Raw genomic sequence first — 16,209 nt, forward strand, 5'->3', positions numbered from 1 at the left:
CTTGTGTGACATACTCAGCATGCTCAATGAACTCAGTCTGTCACTACAGGGGTCACTGACAACTGTGTTCAAGTTGGCAGATAAAGTGGCTGCATTCAAAGCCAAACTGAAATTATGGGGACAAAAGTGAACATTGGGATTTTTGATGTTTCAAACATTAGCAGAGATTTTGAAAGACTGAGACTGAGCCAGGGCCTTCTTTCTCCCAGCTGGTGCATGACCCCCTGTCTCAGCTTTCAAAAGACTTTGAGCATTGCTTCCCAACCACAAAAGACCCCGAACTGGGGAGGAATGGACCCAAGACCCATTTATGAATAAGCCAGGTGCTAGAAGAGGATTAACTGCTTGAGATCACAAATGATGGTGGCTTAAAGGTATGTTTGAGACAACTTCAAATCTCCATATGCTCTGGATTAAAGTCAAGGCAGAATATTCTGAGATTGCCACAAAAGCACTGAAAAGCCTGCTTCTATTTCCAACATCCTATCTTTGTGAAGCAGGGTTTTCTGCAGTGACAACAACCAAAACGAGGTTAGAGTAGACTGAACATAAGCAATACATTTTGAGTGTCACTGTCTCCCATCACCCCCAGTAGGGACCATCAAGTTGCAGGAAAGCCAGCCCAGGGTTCCCACTGACTCTTTATTATGATGAGTTGTATAATTATTTCATTGTATATTACAATGTAAAAATAATAGAAGTGCACAATAAATGCAATGTGCTTGAATCATCCCAAAACCACAGCCCCCTCCCCACCACCCCAGTCTGTGAAAAAATTCTTCCACAAAAACAGTCCCTGGTGCCAAAAATGTTGGGACCGCTGTTCTAAGGGACATGAGCAGCATTTGTTTGTGTTGAAAAGTATATGTCACTTAAGCTTTAAGTTAAAAGTCCAGAGAATTTCAACATACATGAGCTTTATGATAGGGGTTGTTGTCTTTGATTCCTGGTAAATATCTCCGCCTTCCCAAAATGGTCTGAACAAACCCATCTCTTTCACAATTTTTCACTGTCTCTTTCACAAAATGATTAATCCCTACAAAGAAAAAAAAGTACAGCAAAAAACCATTATTAATTTCATTCAATAGTTTAAAGATAGTGAAACATATCAAAACCCCACTAATATCACATCATCATTTGCATATAAACTTTCATTCACTTTTTGTAGATTCAAAAAGTTAGAAATAAAAGGGACTTTAGGAATGATATAATCTAACTCTTTGTTTTTAACCAAAAACAACAATTTTTTTTTTTAAAAAAACTAAACTCCAGCACAACAAGCAAGTAGGATGTAAAACCTAGGATGTTTTACTCCAGGGTCTTAAGAGGATTCCATGCTACTTTTCACAGGTTTCTGTACTTTAATTATCTTAATCCTCTTTTACTCTGATCTTATCATTTCCAGGCTTAAAACATTCTACCAGCTCCCTGCTACCATCTAAACTGCAATCCAAATAGGACCTAACTGAAATTAATGCATTAGTTGTAATTTCCATTGGGAACATATACAACCTACTTCTTAAAATTCAAAAAGACTATGTATAGTATATCATTTTTTATGAATGGTTTACTTCATCAGTTTAATCTTTATTGTATTTTTCCCATTACCATTTGGTCCCCTTTTACCCCCCTCCCCCTGCTATTCATACACATTCATGTCCCCTGTACCAGCCTTCATCCTTTGCAATATAGGTCCATTCTTATGTCTGATGAATCTCCAGGATGAATTCTTTGCTCCAGGTGGGGCCAATCTCATCACTGCTCATTCCTGTCTCTGAGCTAGAGAGGTTCTTTCTCTACATACTTTAAAACACAAAAGTATAGAGATTGTGCTGATCTACCTTTATTCATCTGTACAACCTCTGCTTTCTCATGGCTCTGCTCATCCTAAGTATTGGGTTGGCCAGAAAGTTTGTTTTTTGTTACATAAGATGGCTCTAGTAGTGCTTAGTTGTCTTTAACTTCATTCAAAACAATTTTGTTAGATTGTATTGTAACAGCTCTCATATCAGTGTGCATTTTAAAAAACATCAAAACTGGTGGATTTTTGTGTAGCCATTTTAATATTGAAGGTGGAAGAAAATACACATATATGCTTTATTATTTCAAGAAAGGTAAAAACTCAACTGAAGTGCAAATAAAGATTTGTGCAGTATATGAAGAAGGTGTTGTGACTGATCAAAATGTGTCAAAAGTGGTTTGCAAAGCTCCGTGCAGAGATGTCTCAGTGGATGATGCTCCATAGTCAGGTAGAACAGTTGGAGTTGACAGCAATCAAATCGAGACATTAACTGAGAACAATCAACATTATACCACATGGGAAATTGACAACATACTCAAAATATCCAAATCATTAAAGCTATAGGTGAAAATAAAAACCAATAGCTTTATTTTACAGAAAAGAACGATATGGGCTTTTTGGCCAGCCCAATAATCAACACTAATGTCTCCCAATTGCAATTCCTCTTTTGAAGATTTCTGTTGTGTGGCTGGCATAGGAACGGTATCTGAGGAGACTGTGGGTGAGAGGAGGAAGAAAACCCTATCCTACCAGATAAAGCTGTTGGTGATATTTGACCACTAGCATGAAAGTTCAGAAAGCAATCAGGCTGTGATCTTTTTCTCTTTAAGAATTACTGTGATATCCAAACTTGCTGTCGCAAAGAATAGGAGTTCCTTCTTTCATTCTGCTGCATAGTTTTCCATTGCATAAATGTACCATAGTTTTTTGATCCACTCACTTACTGATGGGAGAGTATTATGCTAAGTGAAATAAGCCAGGCAGTGAAAGACAAATACCATATGATCTCACCTATAAGTGGAACCTAATGAACAAAACAAACAAGCAAGTGAAATATAACTAGAGGCACTGAAATAAAGAAAAACTGACAGTAGCCAGAGGGGAGGTGGGAGGGGCTATTGGGGGGGAAAGGGGAAGGGTCATCACAGAACATATATAAAGGGCACGTGGACAAAGTCAAAGGGGGGTAGGACTAAAGGTGGGAGGTGGGGATGGGTGGGGTGGGAGGGAGTGGTGGGGGAAAATGGAGACAACTGTACTTGAACAACAATAATAAATAAATCAGAAAAAATAATTTAAAAAATTACTCTGATATTATTAAGAGCAAACAAATGTTGAGATTTAAGAAATCTTTACAAATTCTCTTACCTGACTCTGTAGTAGGCCTTCAAATATTCAGAGATTGCAAGAACTACTTTAAAAACAATCATTCTGAGATATAATTTAGATACAATAAAAGGCACCCATTTCGGGTTAACAGTTTGATGTATTTTAATAAATGTATAGACTTCTACAACAACCACTACAAGATGCAAACCATTTCATCAACTTTACAGCCAGATCCTTATTATCAGCCTTGCTCACTCACTGATGTGTTTTATGACACTTAGTTATGACATCTTGGTTTTTTTGTGTTCTTGAAATTCATAAAAATTGAATTCCACTATATATTCTCATTTATGTCTCTTCTTTTGCTAAGTAGTATTACATTGCAGAGATCTACCAAAATCTGTTTATCCATAATCCTATTGATAGACATTTGGACTGTTCCCAATCTTTTGGGCTGTTATGAACAAAACTACTATAACATCCATGTACAAGTCTTCCTTTGGACATGTGTTTTCATTTTTCTTGGGCAAATATAATAATACCCAGTAGTAGAACTGCAGGATCAAATGGCTTAGTTTATGTTTAACTTTCTAAGAAAGAGCCATACTACTTTCCAAAGCGATTGTGCCATTTTACAACTTTATCAGCAATGTAAAAGAGATACAATGTTTTTATTTTTATTTTTTTAATTTACAGTCTGATTTATTTGATTTACACTTAATTTTTAAATGTATATATGAAGAAGAACTTCTGGCTTGGTGGAGTAAGGGCCTATGAAAATCCCCTCTGGTGTGAAAGCAGTAACACTGGAAAATATTGTCAAAATAAATATTTTCAGAACTTTGGAAATTAACCAAAGGTTTGTAACAACCAGAAGAGTGTGTATTCAAGAAAAATGGCTAGACTAATACAAACAGTGAATGTTGAAATGTTGTAACTTGCACTACTCTTACCCCCTCCCGTTAGCTCTATGGTAGCCTTGAAACCAATGACATTTATTCTAGAGTAACTCTGAACTGCAGATCCCTATCAGCCATTGGAGGGGACAAAGCTGATTGGAGCTCCCCATCATCTCTATTCCCAGACAACTGTCACTATTTGGTGTACCTGGTGACTCCCTGAAAAGCACCATTCTCAGGATTTGTCCATTATTCAACAGTCTGAGAGCTCATTCTGTGTAGACAGCCCTACTCACTGCCTGAAGGTACAAGGTAGAAATTCCTGTAGTGCAGTGTCAAATCAAAGGGATGACAGGGAACAATCTTGTCTTGTTTTATCTTACAGGGAATATCTCTAATTTTTCACCTAGGAATACTGTATGCTGTGGATTTCTGGTATATACCGTTCTTAACAAACACCCTTAGATTCTTCTCCATAAATAGTTGCTGCTTTTCATCCCATGTGTTTTCTGCTCTCATTTGGATGAAGGGGAAGGGACTGTCAAAGAACATGTATGAATGACCCATGGACAAGGACAACGGTGTGGGGACTGACTGTGGGAGTGGGGGGTGCGCTCAGTGGAGGAGGGCAAAGACAGAAAAATTGGGACAACTGCAGTAGAATTAAAATGAAAAAGTGAATTTGGAGTTTTAGACAATAAAATCAGCACACTTTATTAACAGAGTAAAGGAGGAAAGTCACGCAATCATCCCAATGAGTGCAGACACAAGGTTTTTAATTTTGGTAATTTTTTTGTTTGTTTTTGTAATGGTATCTCTTTGTCATTTTAATTTTCTTTTCCCTGATAACTAACAAAGATAACATTTGATGTGGTCATTCATATATATGTATTTTCTTTTGTGAAGTATCTGTTCAAATCTTTGACCTTTATTTTATTTGATTGTTTACCTTATTAGAATTGTGTTCTAAGAGTTCTTTATGTATTCTGAATGCAAGTTCTTTGTTAGCTAATAGGAGCTGCAAATATTTTCTCTCAGTCTGTGGCTTATCTTTACATTTTCTTTCTTTCCTTTTTTAAAAGATTTTACTTAACTTTTAGAGAAAAGGGAAGAAAGGGAGAAAGAGGGAGAGAAACACCAGTCAGCTGCCTCTCGCACACCCACAAGTGGGAACCTGATCCACAACCCAGGCATGTGCCCTGACTGGGAATCAAACCCATGCCACACCAGCCAGGGCTACATTTTCTTAATGGTGTCTTATCAGTGTTTATCTTTTATGATTCAGTGTTATTATCATCTAAGAAATCTTTGCTATCTCAGTGCTACAAAGCTTTTCTCCACTGATTCTTCAGAAGATTTATAGTTTAAACCTTATTTTTAAGCCTATGCTCCATATCAAGTTAATTTTTGAATAGCATGTGAGATAAAAGTTGAAGTTCACTTTTTTCCCATACCGGTATCTAGTTTTTCTAACACCAGTTGTTGAAAAGACCATTTTTCCTTCACTGAATTACCATGGTAACTTAGTTGAAAATCAATTTGCCATATATATATATGTACTTCATACACTAACTGCTTACTCCTAATAGAAATATAACTGATTTTTATAAATTGACCTTGTACAGTGGGAGCTTGCTAAATTTACTTTATACATATATACTTCTGGACCCTTTATTGTGTGGCCCAATGTTCTCTATGGCTACTCTTATGCCTATCTTAATTATTATAGTTTTATAATAAGTTTTGAAAGCATGGAGTATAAATACTCAACACTGTACTTTTCCCAAAAATGTTATTCTAGTCCCTTTAAATTTCCATATAAATTTAGAGTCAGCTTGTCTAATTCTTCAAGGCTCTAATGAAATTTTTATTGGAATTGCATTGAATCTATAGAACACTTTACAGAAAATTGTCATCATACTAATATTGTGCCTTCTAATCAATTCATATGGTAAACCTTCCACTTATTTAAGTATTCTTCAGTTTCAGGATTGCTTTGGAGTTTTCAATGAAATCTTGAAATATTGTTAAATTTAGCCTAAGTACTTCACGTATTTTGATGTTATTGTAAATGGTTTTATTTTTACTTCATACACTAACTGCTTACTCCTAATAGAAATATAACTGATTTTTATAAATTGACCTTGTACAGTGGGAGCTTGCTAAATTTACTTGTTTTATAAAATTCATATGATTTTGAAGTATAAGAACATGTCATGTGTAAAGTTTCTTTTGGGGGCCTGGGGACGGGGACAGAGTAGGTTACAAAAAGGCATAAAAGAACTTTCTGGGGTGATGGTTCCATACCCTGGTTGTGGTAAGATTACACGACTGTGCATATTTGTCAAAATTCATAGAACTATACACCTAAAAAAGTGAATTTTATTCAGTGTAAATTATACCTCAATAAACTTCCAAAAGAAAAGATAATTTAAAACAATGATACTCAAACTGCTCTATAACAACAATTGTTCTCTCCACAGGTTCTGGTACATTTACTCAATGCTTTACGGTTTCCTATTAAAGCTATCTAAACCTAAAGCACAGAAAACTTCCACGATTTTATGAGATAGTCACAATTACACAGTACCATATATATCAACTATATTTTGCTATTCCATTTCCATCCCTTCTTTTAGGGAAAAATGCACCTCTTAGTAAATATTCATAATAAGGTTAATGTTATTTAATTAACATGTCTGATGAAAACTTCTGATTAATAGAAATATTAATAGAAAATTCTGTACTAAATTCTTAAAAAATTAACACAATGTGGAAAGACATTTGAAAAGAACAGTATCTAGAAGAGAACACTCAAGGCCTTTTTACCGGTGTATCTGGATCTGAAGGACTCGATGTAGCAGGCAGCATCATTCTCTTTAATGCCCATCTGCTCTCCCAAAGATTTTGCTCCCATTCCATAAATGATTCCATAGCAAATCTGAAAGGGAGCCATCACATTCAGTAAGTAAATTAAAGATCATAAGTACATAAAATACAAGTATAAAAAGTTCATTAAGATTGAAATTTGGTAAGCTTTCCGTTTCATAGTGAGTCAAAGAAATGATTAAATCTGCTCTTATGGGATTAGAACCATAAAGATGATATCCAGTGAACATCTTTTCTACCTTTTAGAATACATTTTTAAAAGGGAAAGAAAGGGAGGGTAGAAACAAATATGAATGAATATGAATGTTGTGTGCTTTAAGAAAGTAATCCTAGTGATTTGAAAGGAAAGATTTATTTCTGACTCTTTGTCATTTATCCAGCAGTCTTCAGAGAGGCTTTCTGCTGCTCACAACTCCTCATAACATCATTAACTTCTGTTTAAAAATTGCCTCAGAGTAGGAAAGAAAAGCTACAAATATTCCTCTCCTAACCTGTAGAGAACACTAAAAGAGCTTGATAAGGGGTAGGTTTGTTACAAATAAATATCCACTTCACCTCAGAGCCACCTGAAATCCTGTAACTGCAGAGTTCATTTGACTTTAATACAAATTCATGAAGTTTTTGGCATAATGAAGGAAAACAGACTAAATAGGTCAACAAAGAAACTCTGATTTAATAATAGATATTATGTGGATTCAAACCCTAGTTCCAACATGCACAACATGTATTATCTCACACAAGCTACCTGAACACTTAGCACCTTGATTCCTTCTTCGGTAAAATGAAGACAGTGACACCTACATCATGGGGCTGTTCGGGTTAAACCGGTTATTGTTGTAAGTTTTCAGGAAACTGCACGATATAAAGCAAGTTCTATATAAATGTTGTTAAATAAAATTTAAGAGGGTAATTTGCAAAAAAATAATTATCAGAATTCTAAAACACTTTTAATGTGATGAGACAGCTACAGGTACTTTTTTTCCTTTTTTTCTCTTTTTGAATACATTGAGACCATTATTTTCTTCTTTTTTGTTTTCCCTTTTGATTTTACTATGCTTTATTTTGTTGTGACACTTACTTATTTTTTAACTCAGACATTACTTAGTGCCAGTGAGATCTCAGTAAGACTCAAGGATTATATGGTTCAGTGCATAGTAGTCTAGGGGGAAAATGCTACAGTATAAACACTATTAAATCACACAAGAACTTAATAAATAGAGGCTGCTATCATCAGGGGATAAATGTTCAGGTTACAGAGTCAAAACTTCTACATCCTGGCATTATGAACTTATCCTGGCTCTACCACTTACAGCTATAAGAGCTTAAGCAAATTACTGACTTTCTGTGCCTCAGTTTCCTCCTGTATAAAATGAGGATGATAATAATAATAACACCTATTTTGTGGGTTTATTATGAGGATTAAATATGAGAATATTACCTACTTTATCTAGGATTTGGTTCTTGCTAAACACAGGACCCCAAAGGAGATTAAATATTCAGACAAGACAAAGCTGGCTTTCTGAATCATGGAAGAAACAATTGTCGGAGCCAAACAGTGATGAGAAAAAGTGTTTCTGCCTAATGAGCCAGTCAAGAAATGCAGCTGTAACTAAGTAAAGGTAAAACTAAGATCTTGTAAAACTAAGATCTTGTAAAACTAAGATCTTGTAAAACTAAGATCTTGTAAAACAAGATCTTAGAGGCAGGAGTGGTGTGCCTTTACCTCAGCCACCAATATTACTTTGTTGAAAATGGCATTAGATTTCCCACAGGTCATGTGGCAAAGAAGTATCAGTGTTAATTGAGGACAGAAATGGTATAAATGTGGCCTTTGATGTCTTCTGTGACTGACAGTCACTCAGGAGGAGAAATTAATGTGGACCCACTTGAAAGGTCCAAGAACAATATGAAGTTTCACAGCCAGATTAGCTAACCAGTGGCCTGAAAAAACTAAAAAGCTATCAGTTACAATCTACAGCTCAGCACTATTTGTTTATCAACAAACATTTAGAGAGTACCTTTTTATAAAAAGCACTGTGGCTCAATGCTGTGTGAAAATAGAAAGATGAAAATACAGATGCTTACAGACTGGAAAGAGATTTTTAAATGCACACAAACACACAATGACAGCCTCCGCCACCACCATGTCTACCACAAACGCATGTGGCCTCTCAGACCCTAACTGCCTCAAAGTCTTATTCTTTTCATTGACTCTATGGAGACACAATAAATACCATGAGACAGGCTCATAAATGTGGTTTGAAAAATCAAAAAAGAAGAAATCAGTCCTCAACCGCAAATGAAGGAGACAATTTTTCAATTTTTTTAATCATTACAATTCTCCTTTATGTTAAGCACGGTCACTAGACTTACCTGCTTTGCTTGCTGCCTCAGGTCATCCCCAACAGACTCTGGCTCAATCATCTTCCATTCAGCTGCAACACTCCTGAAAACATCAGCTCCAGTGTTTAACACTTGAATGAGACGATTATCGTGGGATAAATGAGCCAAGATCCTCAGTTCAAGTTGAGAGTAATCGGCAGCTAATATTATACCACCTGAAATAAAAATAGTTTTAGAAAAGCTACTACAAAGGAAAATTCAAGTTTTTTTTTTAATTAATTTATTTATTTTTTTAATCATTGTTCAAATGCAGTTTTCTCCTTTTTACTCCCAATCCATTCCCCCCGAAATTTCAAGTTTTATATAATTAAGCAGGATGACAGAAATTCAGTTCTAACATAGAACTATGAGATCATGTATCTAAAAGTTAAAACCTTGCTCTTAATATGATGCAGTTCAGTTCTGTAACTTATATCATTTTTTTCATTTAGCTTTCAAGTATGCATAATATGTGTAAAGTCACCCTGACCTCTGCTCCTTAACCACTGTAGCAGTGCCTCCCTCAGCGTTTCCAAAGCACCTGACAATCTAAAATGTTTCTTCCATGCCTCTCCCACACTGTTAGGGATGGGAGATTTAATTTTCCTTTGCATTCTATAGAAAACTTTGCACAATTCCTGGCACATGATAGGATCTTAAATGGTTATTAAATAAATGAATGAACATACAATGAAAAACTGGTTTCCAATGTGTGCACATTTTACATGGGCTGGAGAGAAACATGAGCTATACTTTGATCATAACAAAGATACTCGTCCGCGGCTCAGTTAATTATAGTGTATTCCCATGAACCAGAAGGTCACGGATTCGATTTTTAGTCAGGGCATATGCCCAGGTTGTGGGTTTGATCCCAAGTCCAGGCAGTTTGAGAAAGTAACCAATAGATATTCCTCTTTCTCTCTCTCTCCTGCCCCTTCCTTTCTACTCTTTCAAAAAGCAATGAAAAACAATGTCCTCAGCCAAGGATAAAATAATAATCAAGTAGTTGATATGTGAAGGAAAGTTTTTAAGATGATTCAGATAATTTATCTATGGATTAAAAATGACTGCATTAGATATGTATGGCAAAGTCAGAATAAAAAAAAATAAGCAGGTTTAAAGAAAAAGCAGGAAAATATTTGCAACTATTACCAAAAACTCATTGTCATATGATTTAAAAGGTGCAACAAATCAAGAACAAGACAAAACAAACAAGTAGTACATGAAAATAATAAAAATAAAAGAAACTGACACTTCTAGTCAAGATGGCAGTATAGGCAGACATGGCTCACCTCTTTGCACAACCACAACAAAATTACAACTAAGATATAGAACAACTATTGCTCAAAACTGACAGAAATTGACCTGAATGGAAGTCTGACAACAACAGAATTAAAGGAACCATCCGGACTGGTAGGATGGGTGCAGATGCAGAACTGGCTGGTCCCACATCCACAGGTGCTGGATCAAAATTCAGGAGGGACAGCTCTGGAGGAAGGAGTCCCACACCCATACCAGGCCCCCCAGTCCAGGGTTCCAACGCAAGGCAGGTAAGTCCCCACAACTTGTGGCTGCAAAAAACTGCAGGGATTGAGCTGGTGGAAGAAACTTCTGCAGCCCCAAGCAGTTTGTCTTAAAGAACCCACACAGGGACTCACCTACTCAGACTCACTCCCTCTGGGCCCTGGCACCGGGGTGGCAGCTTGAGGGGCACCAGTGTCATCCATGGGGAGGCTGAGATATCTGGCATCCAGGTGAGCATAGGCTATCGTCCCTTTTCCAAAGCCTCCTCCCACAGAGCCAGAAGATTGGCTCCATAGATAAGACTCCATCAATCTGGCTAACACTGTTTGACCCACCTTGGAGATTCCCAGAGACTCTGCCCCACCCAACTTATGGGACCACCCAAGCTGCTTTTCCATATGAATAGCTGGTCTTGGCTCATGCTGTACAACTTCCTAAATCCTCTCAAACAAGTAGCAGCTGGCCTCAGTGAGCCCCAGGACTGGCACTAGCAGCAGCCAGCACAGATTCACATCTTGGCTTCACCTGGGAATCTCCGAGCCCTGCACAAGTAGCAACCAATTCAGATTGCTTTATAACTCAGGAAAGGTGTCCCCAGGCAAAACACAGGTGGGGGCTGATCTTAGCCTGTAACACTCAGGAAACCCCAGGGCCAGTGCACCCAGTGGACAGCTACAGACCACGCTGGAGCACCACCACCCTGCCTTGGCACAGGTGATCCTCCACAGAGGATGGAGGTTGGTGCTAAGTGGTGACAGACATTCCTTGCAGCTGACTGGCCTGGGTAAACACCTCCCACTGATCTGCCAACAGCAACCAAAATGAACTTCAAAAGGAGGGTGTATTCAGCCCACACAAAGGGCACACATCAAGCACCCAGCCTCAATGACAGGGGAGGCTGTACCCTTGGACCCTACAGGACACCTACTACATGAGGCCACACTACCAGGACACCGAGTCAAAACAGCTCTAGCTAATACATGGAAACAAACACAGGGAGGCTGCCAAAATGAGGAGATGGAACATGGCCCAAATGAAAGAACAGATCAAAACTCCAGAAAAAGAGCTAAACAAAATGGAGATAAGCAATGTATCAGATGCAGATTTCAAAACGCTGGTTATTAGGGTACTCAAGGAACTCAGTAAGGACCTCGGCAGCATAAAAAATGCCCAGTCAGAAATGAAGGATACACTAACTGAAATAAAGAACAATTTACAGGGAAACAACAGTAGAGTGGATAAAGTGGAGAATCACATCAATGATTTGGAACATACGGAAGCAAAAAACAACCAATCAAAACAATAAGAAGAAAAAAGAATCCAAAAAAATGAAGATAATGTACAGAGCCTGTTGGACAACTGTAAGCAATCCAACATTCACGTCATAGAGGTGGCTGGAGAAGAGAAAGAGCAAGAAATTGGAAATCTATTTGACAAAATAATGAAAGAAAACTTCCCTAATTTGTTGAAGGAAATAGACATGCAAGTGCAGGAAGCACAAAGAGTCCCTAACAAGATGGACGCAAAGAGGACCCCTCCAAGCACATCATAATTAAAATACCAAAGGTTAAAGATGAAGAGATGGGAGGGACATGTGGGTGAGAGGTGAGGGGCTTAAGAAGTACAAATAGGTAGTTACAGAATAGCCATGGGATGTAAAATGCAGTATAAGAAATGAAGTAGCCAAAGAAATTATACCCATGATCTGTGGACATGAACAAGAATAAGGAGATTGTCTGAGGGAGTGGGGGGGCCTGGGTGGAGGGGGACAAGAGGAGAAAACTCAGGACAACTGTAATAGAATAGTCAATAAAATATAATTTAAAAAAGAATGAAAGAAACTTAAACATACTAAAGAATGCTCAATTTCACTCACAAAAACAGAAATGCAAGTTAAGTCTATAGCAACAAAACAATTTTCTTATATTACAAAAATCCAGAAGTAGGAGAACATACTTTGTGACAAAGCTGAGAAAGAAATACACATACACTGTTATTAGGAAGTAAATGGTAACTGTCCCCCATTAGATGGCAATTTGACAATAACTATCAAAACTGCACAGGCTTTTCCTCTGTGACTCAGCAAACAAGGCCACAGATTGCTATACAGATTACCTGCACATAGACCAAACTGCTTTATGTATAAATTTCTTTACTGATGATCCCAAAACTCTAGTATAAAAATATTAAATGAAAAAGTAAGGCATATAACAGGATATATGGAAAGTGTAACGGGTATTCTTTGTGTAAAATTAGGAGAAGAAAATATTACATATTCATATTTGTTTATATCCACATAAAAACACTGAAAATATATATAAGAAACTCATAAACACAGTTATCTATAAAAGTTACAGATAACAGCACAGCTAGGACAGGGAATAAGGCAAAGCTTATCAGCATATACCTTTTATCTATTTTGATTTCTGAACTATGTAAATAAATAACCAATTCAAAATATGTAAATACTAATTTTAAAAAAATGACCACTAAAAGACAAATACCATAAGATCATATGATCTCATTTACAGGTGGAATATAATGAACAAAATAAACGGACAAACAAAAAGGCATACATGAAACAGACTGACAGCTGTCAGAGAGGAGAGGAGAGGAGAGGAGAGATAGGGTACAGGGAGAAAGAAGGTGAAGGAATTAGCCAAAAAATATAAACACAAAGCACATAGACATAGTCGGCAGTGTGGTGATAGCCAGAGGGAAAAGGGGGTGGGGACTACGTGGAGGTGGGCAGGGGAGGGGGCGGGGAAGGGCACACGATGCAATGTGCAGATACATTTTATTGAGGGGTATGCTTGAAACCTGTACGGTTTGTGAACCAATGTCACCCCAATAAATTCAATAAAAAACAAATGAATAAATGAAAGGTAAGCAGATGTGATATCATAAAAGACATAACCTGGAAAAAAATAAAATGAAACAGATGACCACAACTTTAATGGCCTTCCTGCCACAAACATGGTAAAACTGGACAAAATACATGAAATAACTGTTTTGAGGTGTTGGACAACAGGCAATTCAGGACTGTGATCCTTGAGAAGTGGGGGGATAGAGAAGATGGGGCGAGTCAGGCACCTGTCTCATGTGTCTGAACGGAGGCACTTTCCAGGACGCATTGCAGGGAGGAGATGAAACAGCACTATGGTCTGTCTGAGCTGAGGAAGTGGAAACTGGAGTTTGGGCCCACTGACGCAGCTCAGGATTTGTGAAAATTGGGACAGAAACTGTACATAAAGGGGACACCAGAAATATGCACAGTAATCTCTCTGGATTTTTTGCCTGTGCAAGGAACAGGCAAAAAAACAGACACTAAAGAAGTAACTATTGCCGAAGAAAGAACCACCAAAGCATAGCTGTCAGCTGAACAGCTACTTGAACAACATGCTCTTGAATGTTGAGAAATGTCTAAGTCCTGATCAAACTGAGTGGAGAGACCTCGCTAACCAACTTGAGCATCAAGACCACAGAGAGACCAGGCCTTACAGTCAAAGCTAACCTGGCCCTGGTAAAGGCAACCAGTGTGGCAATCATTATGTCCAGCATTCAATAAAAAAAAATACTATTCATGTGCAGAACCAGGAAAATGTAACTTTGACCAGAAGAATATTCAATCAACAGAGAAATGGCCCAGGAATTAGAGATGATGAAATTTTAAGTAGCTAACATAGATATGTTCAGAAATTTAAAGAAATATGAAGATAATGATGTAACAAGTGAATTGCCATAAAGTAATTAAAACTACACACAAAAAAATCAAATGAAAATTCTAAAACTAAAAGTACAATATCTGAAATGTAAAATTCACTAAAAGGATGAGACAGCAATGAGACACTGAAGGCGAAAAGATCTGTGAATATCGAAACGGTCAAGAGAAAATACCCATTGCAGCACAGAGTGGAAAACACTGGGAAAAGGGAATAAAAAAGAAAAGGAAAAGCTTCAGTGATATGTGGGACAATACCAAGTGGTATTACCTATGTATTGATATATTTGGAATAATAGGAAGAAAGATAGGAACAAAGAATATTACAAGAAATAATGGTTGAAAACACTCCAAATTTAATAAAATATGAGCATATAGATTAAAAAAAAACTACACAAACTCAAGACAGTCAGCAAATTCAAAAATCCCAGAAGCAAAGTATGAAAAACTACCCAGAGATTCACAGCCAAATCAAATTGCTGAAACTAAATAACAAATAAAAATATCAAAGCATCCAGGAAACAGTACCTTGTGCTTGGAGGAATAGCAAGAAAAAATGGTGGTGTACTTCTCAACAGAAATAATGCAAACCAGAAGCTAATAGGAAAATATTCTTAAAGAGTTTAAAGAACACATGGACAAAAACAAAAGGGGGGGGGTGGAAACAGGGGAGGGAGGTGGGGATGGCTGGGGTAGTAGGGAGGAGTGGGGGAAAAAGGCAGAAAACTGTACTTAACAACAATAAAATTCAAAAGTATTTAATTTAAAAAAAAGTTGAAAGAGAAGGACTATCAACCTATAAATCTATGTCATGTAACAATATCTTTTGAAAGTGAGATGAAATAAAATGTAGAGATATAGAAATGCTTAGGGAAATCATTGTCAGTAGAACTGCATTACAAGAAATATTAAAGGAAGTGTTTTTGGGTGAAGAAAAATGATAATAGATGAAAACTTGAATCTACTCCAAGAAACAAAGAGTGTCAGAAAAGATAAAAAGTGGACAGACAGAAAAGAAACACTTCTTTGTTTCTTGATTTCTTTGTAAGATAAGACTGCTTAAGATAAAAACTATATAGCAGAGTTCATAACAGTCATAAAGATTAAATCAATTACAAGACAAGGGAAATGAAAAAAACTCTTTACATTATAGATGAAATGGTATGAAATTATTTGAAGATGGGCTGTGATGCATATTATAAACTCTAAAATATCTATGACATATAGTTAATAAGCAGAGAAAATAAAACAGAATAAAATAGTCATTTAAAGTTTTAAAAAAGAGTAAAAAACAGAAATAAAATACAAATAATAAGATAGCAGACTATAATCAAACCACATATCAATAATAACTTTAGATATAAATAAACTAAACACTACACTTAAGTGGCAGAAATTTCCATACTTAACCCATATACATTTAATTTAAATTAATTTTAAAATTTTAACCTGAAGCAACATAAGATATTGTTACATTAAACAATCTTATTATTTTGGTAAGAATAAATTGACGGATGAACAAATAAATAAAATGAAATGTATACATACAATGAAATATTATTCAGCCTTAAAAAGAAAAGAAATTCCAACACCTGCTACAACATAGTTGAACCTTGACGACATCATGCTGAGTGCAATCAGCCAGGTGCACAGGACAAATACAG

The 16,209-nt window shown here is 36.6% G+C and overlaps 1 protein-coding gene across 2 annotated transcripts in view; it reads right to left on the reverse strand.

Moving 5' to 3' along the window:
- The window catches only part of POLQ (DNA polymerase theta), a 119,127-nt gene that overhangs the window by 16,062 nt on the left and 86,856 nt on the right, over positions 1 to 16,209 (reverse strand). For both annotated transcript variants that reach the window (XM_045852024.1, XM_045852023.1), the window contains 3 exons: positions 9,292 to 9,476; positions 6,859 to 6,970; positions 912 to 1,036 (listed from right to left, as the gene is read on the reverse strand). In XM_045852024.1, coding sequence (XP_045707980.1) covers positions 912 to 1,036; positions 6,859 to 6,970; positions 9,292 to 9,476 — 422 coding nt within the window. The remainder of the gene's footprint in view (positions 1 to 911; positions 1,037 to 6,858; positions 6,971 to 9,291; positions 9,477 to 16,209) is intronic.

Source organism: Phyllostomus hastatus, unplaced genomic scaffold (assembly GCF_019186645.2).
Source record: "Phyllostomus hastatus isolate PE091 unplaced genomic scaffold, TTU_PhHast_1.1 phas_contig_86, whole genome shotgun sequence".
Classification (NCBI taxonomy): Eukaryota; Metazoa; Chordata; class Mammalia; order Chiroptera; family Phyllostomidae; genus Phyllostomus; species Phyllostomus hastatus.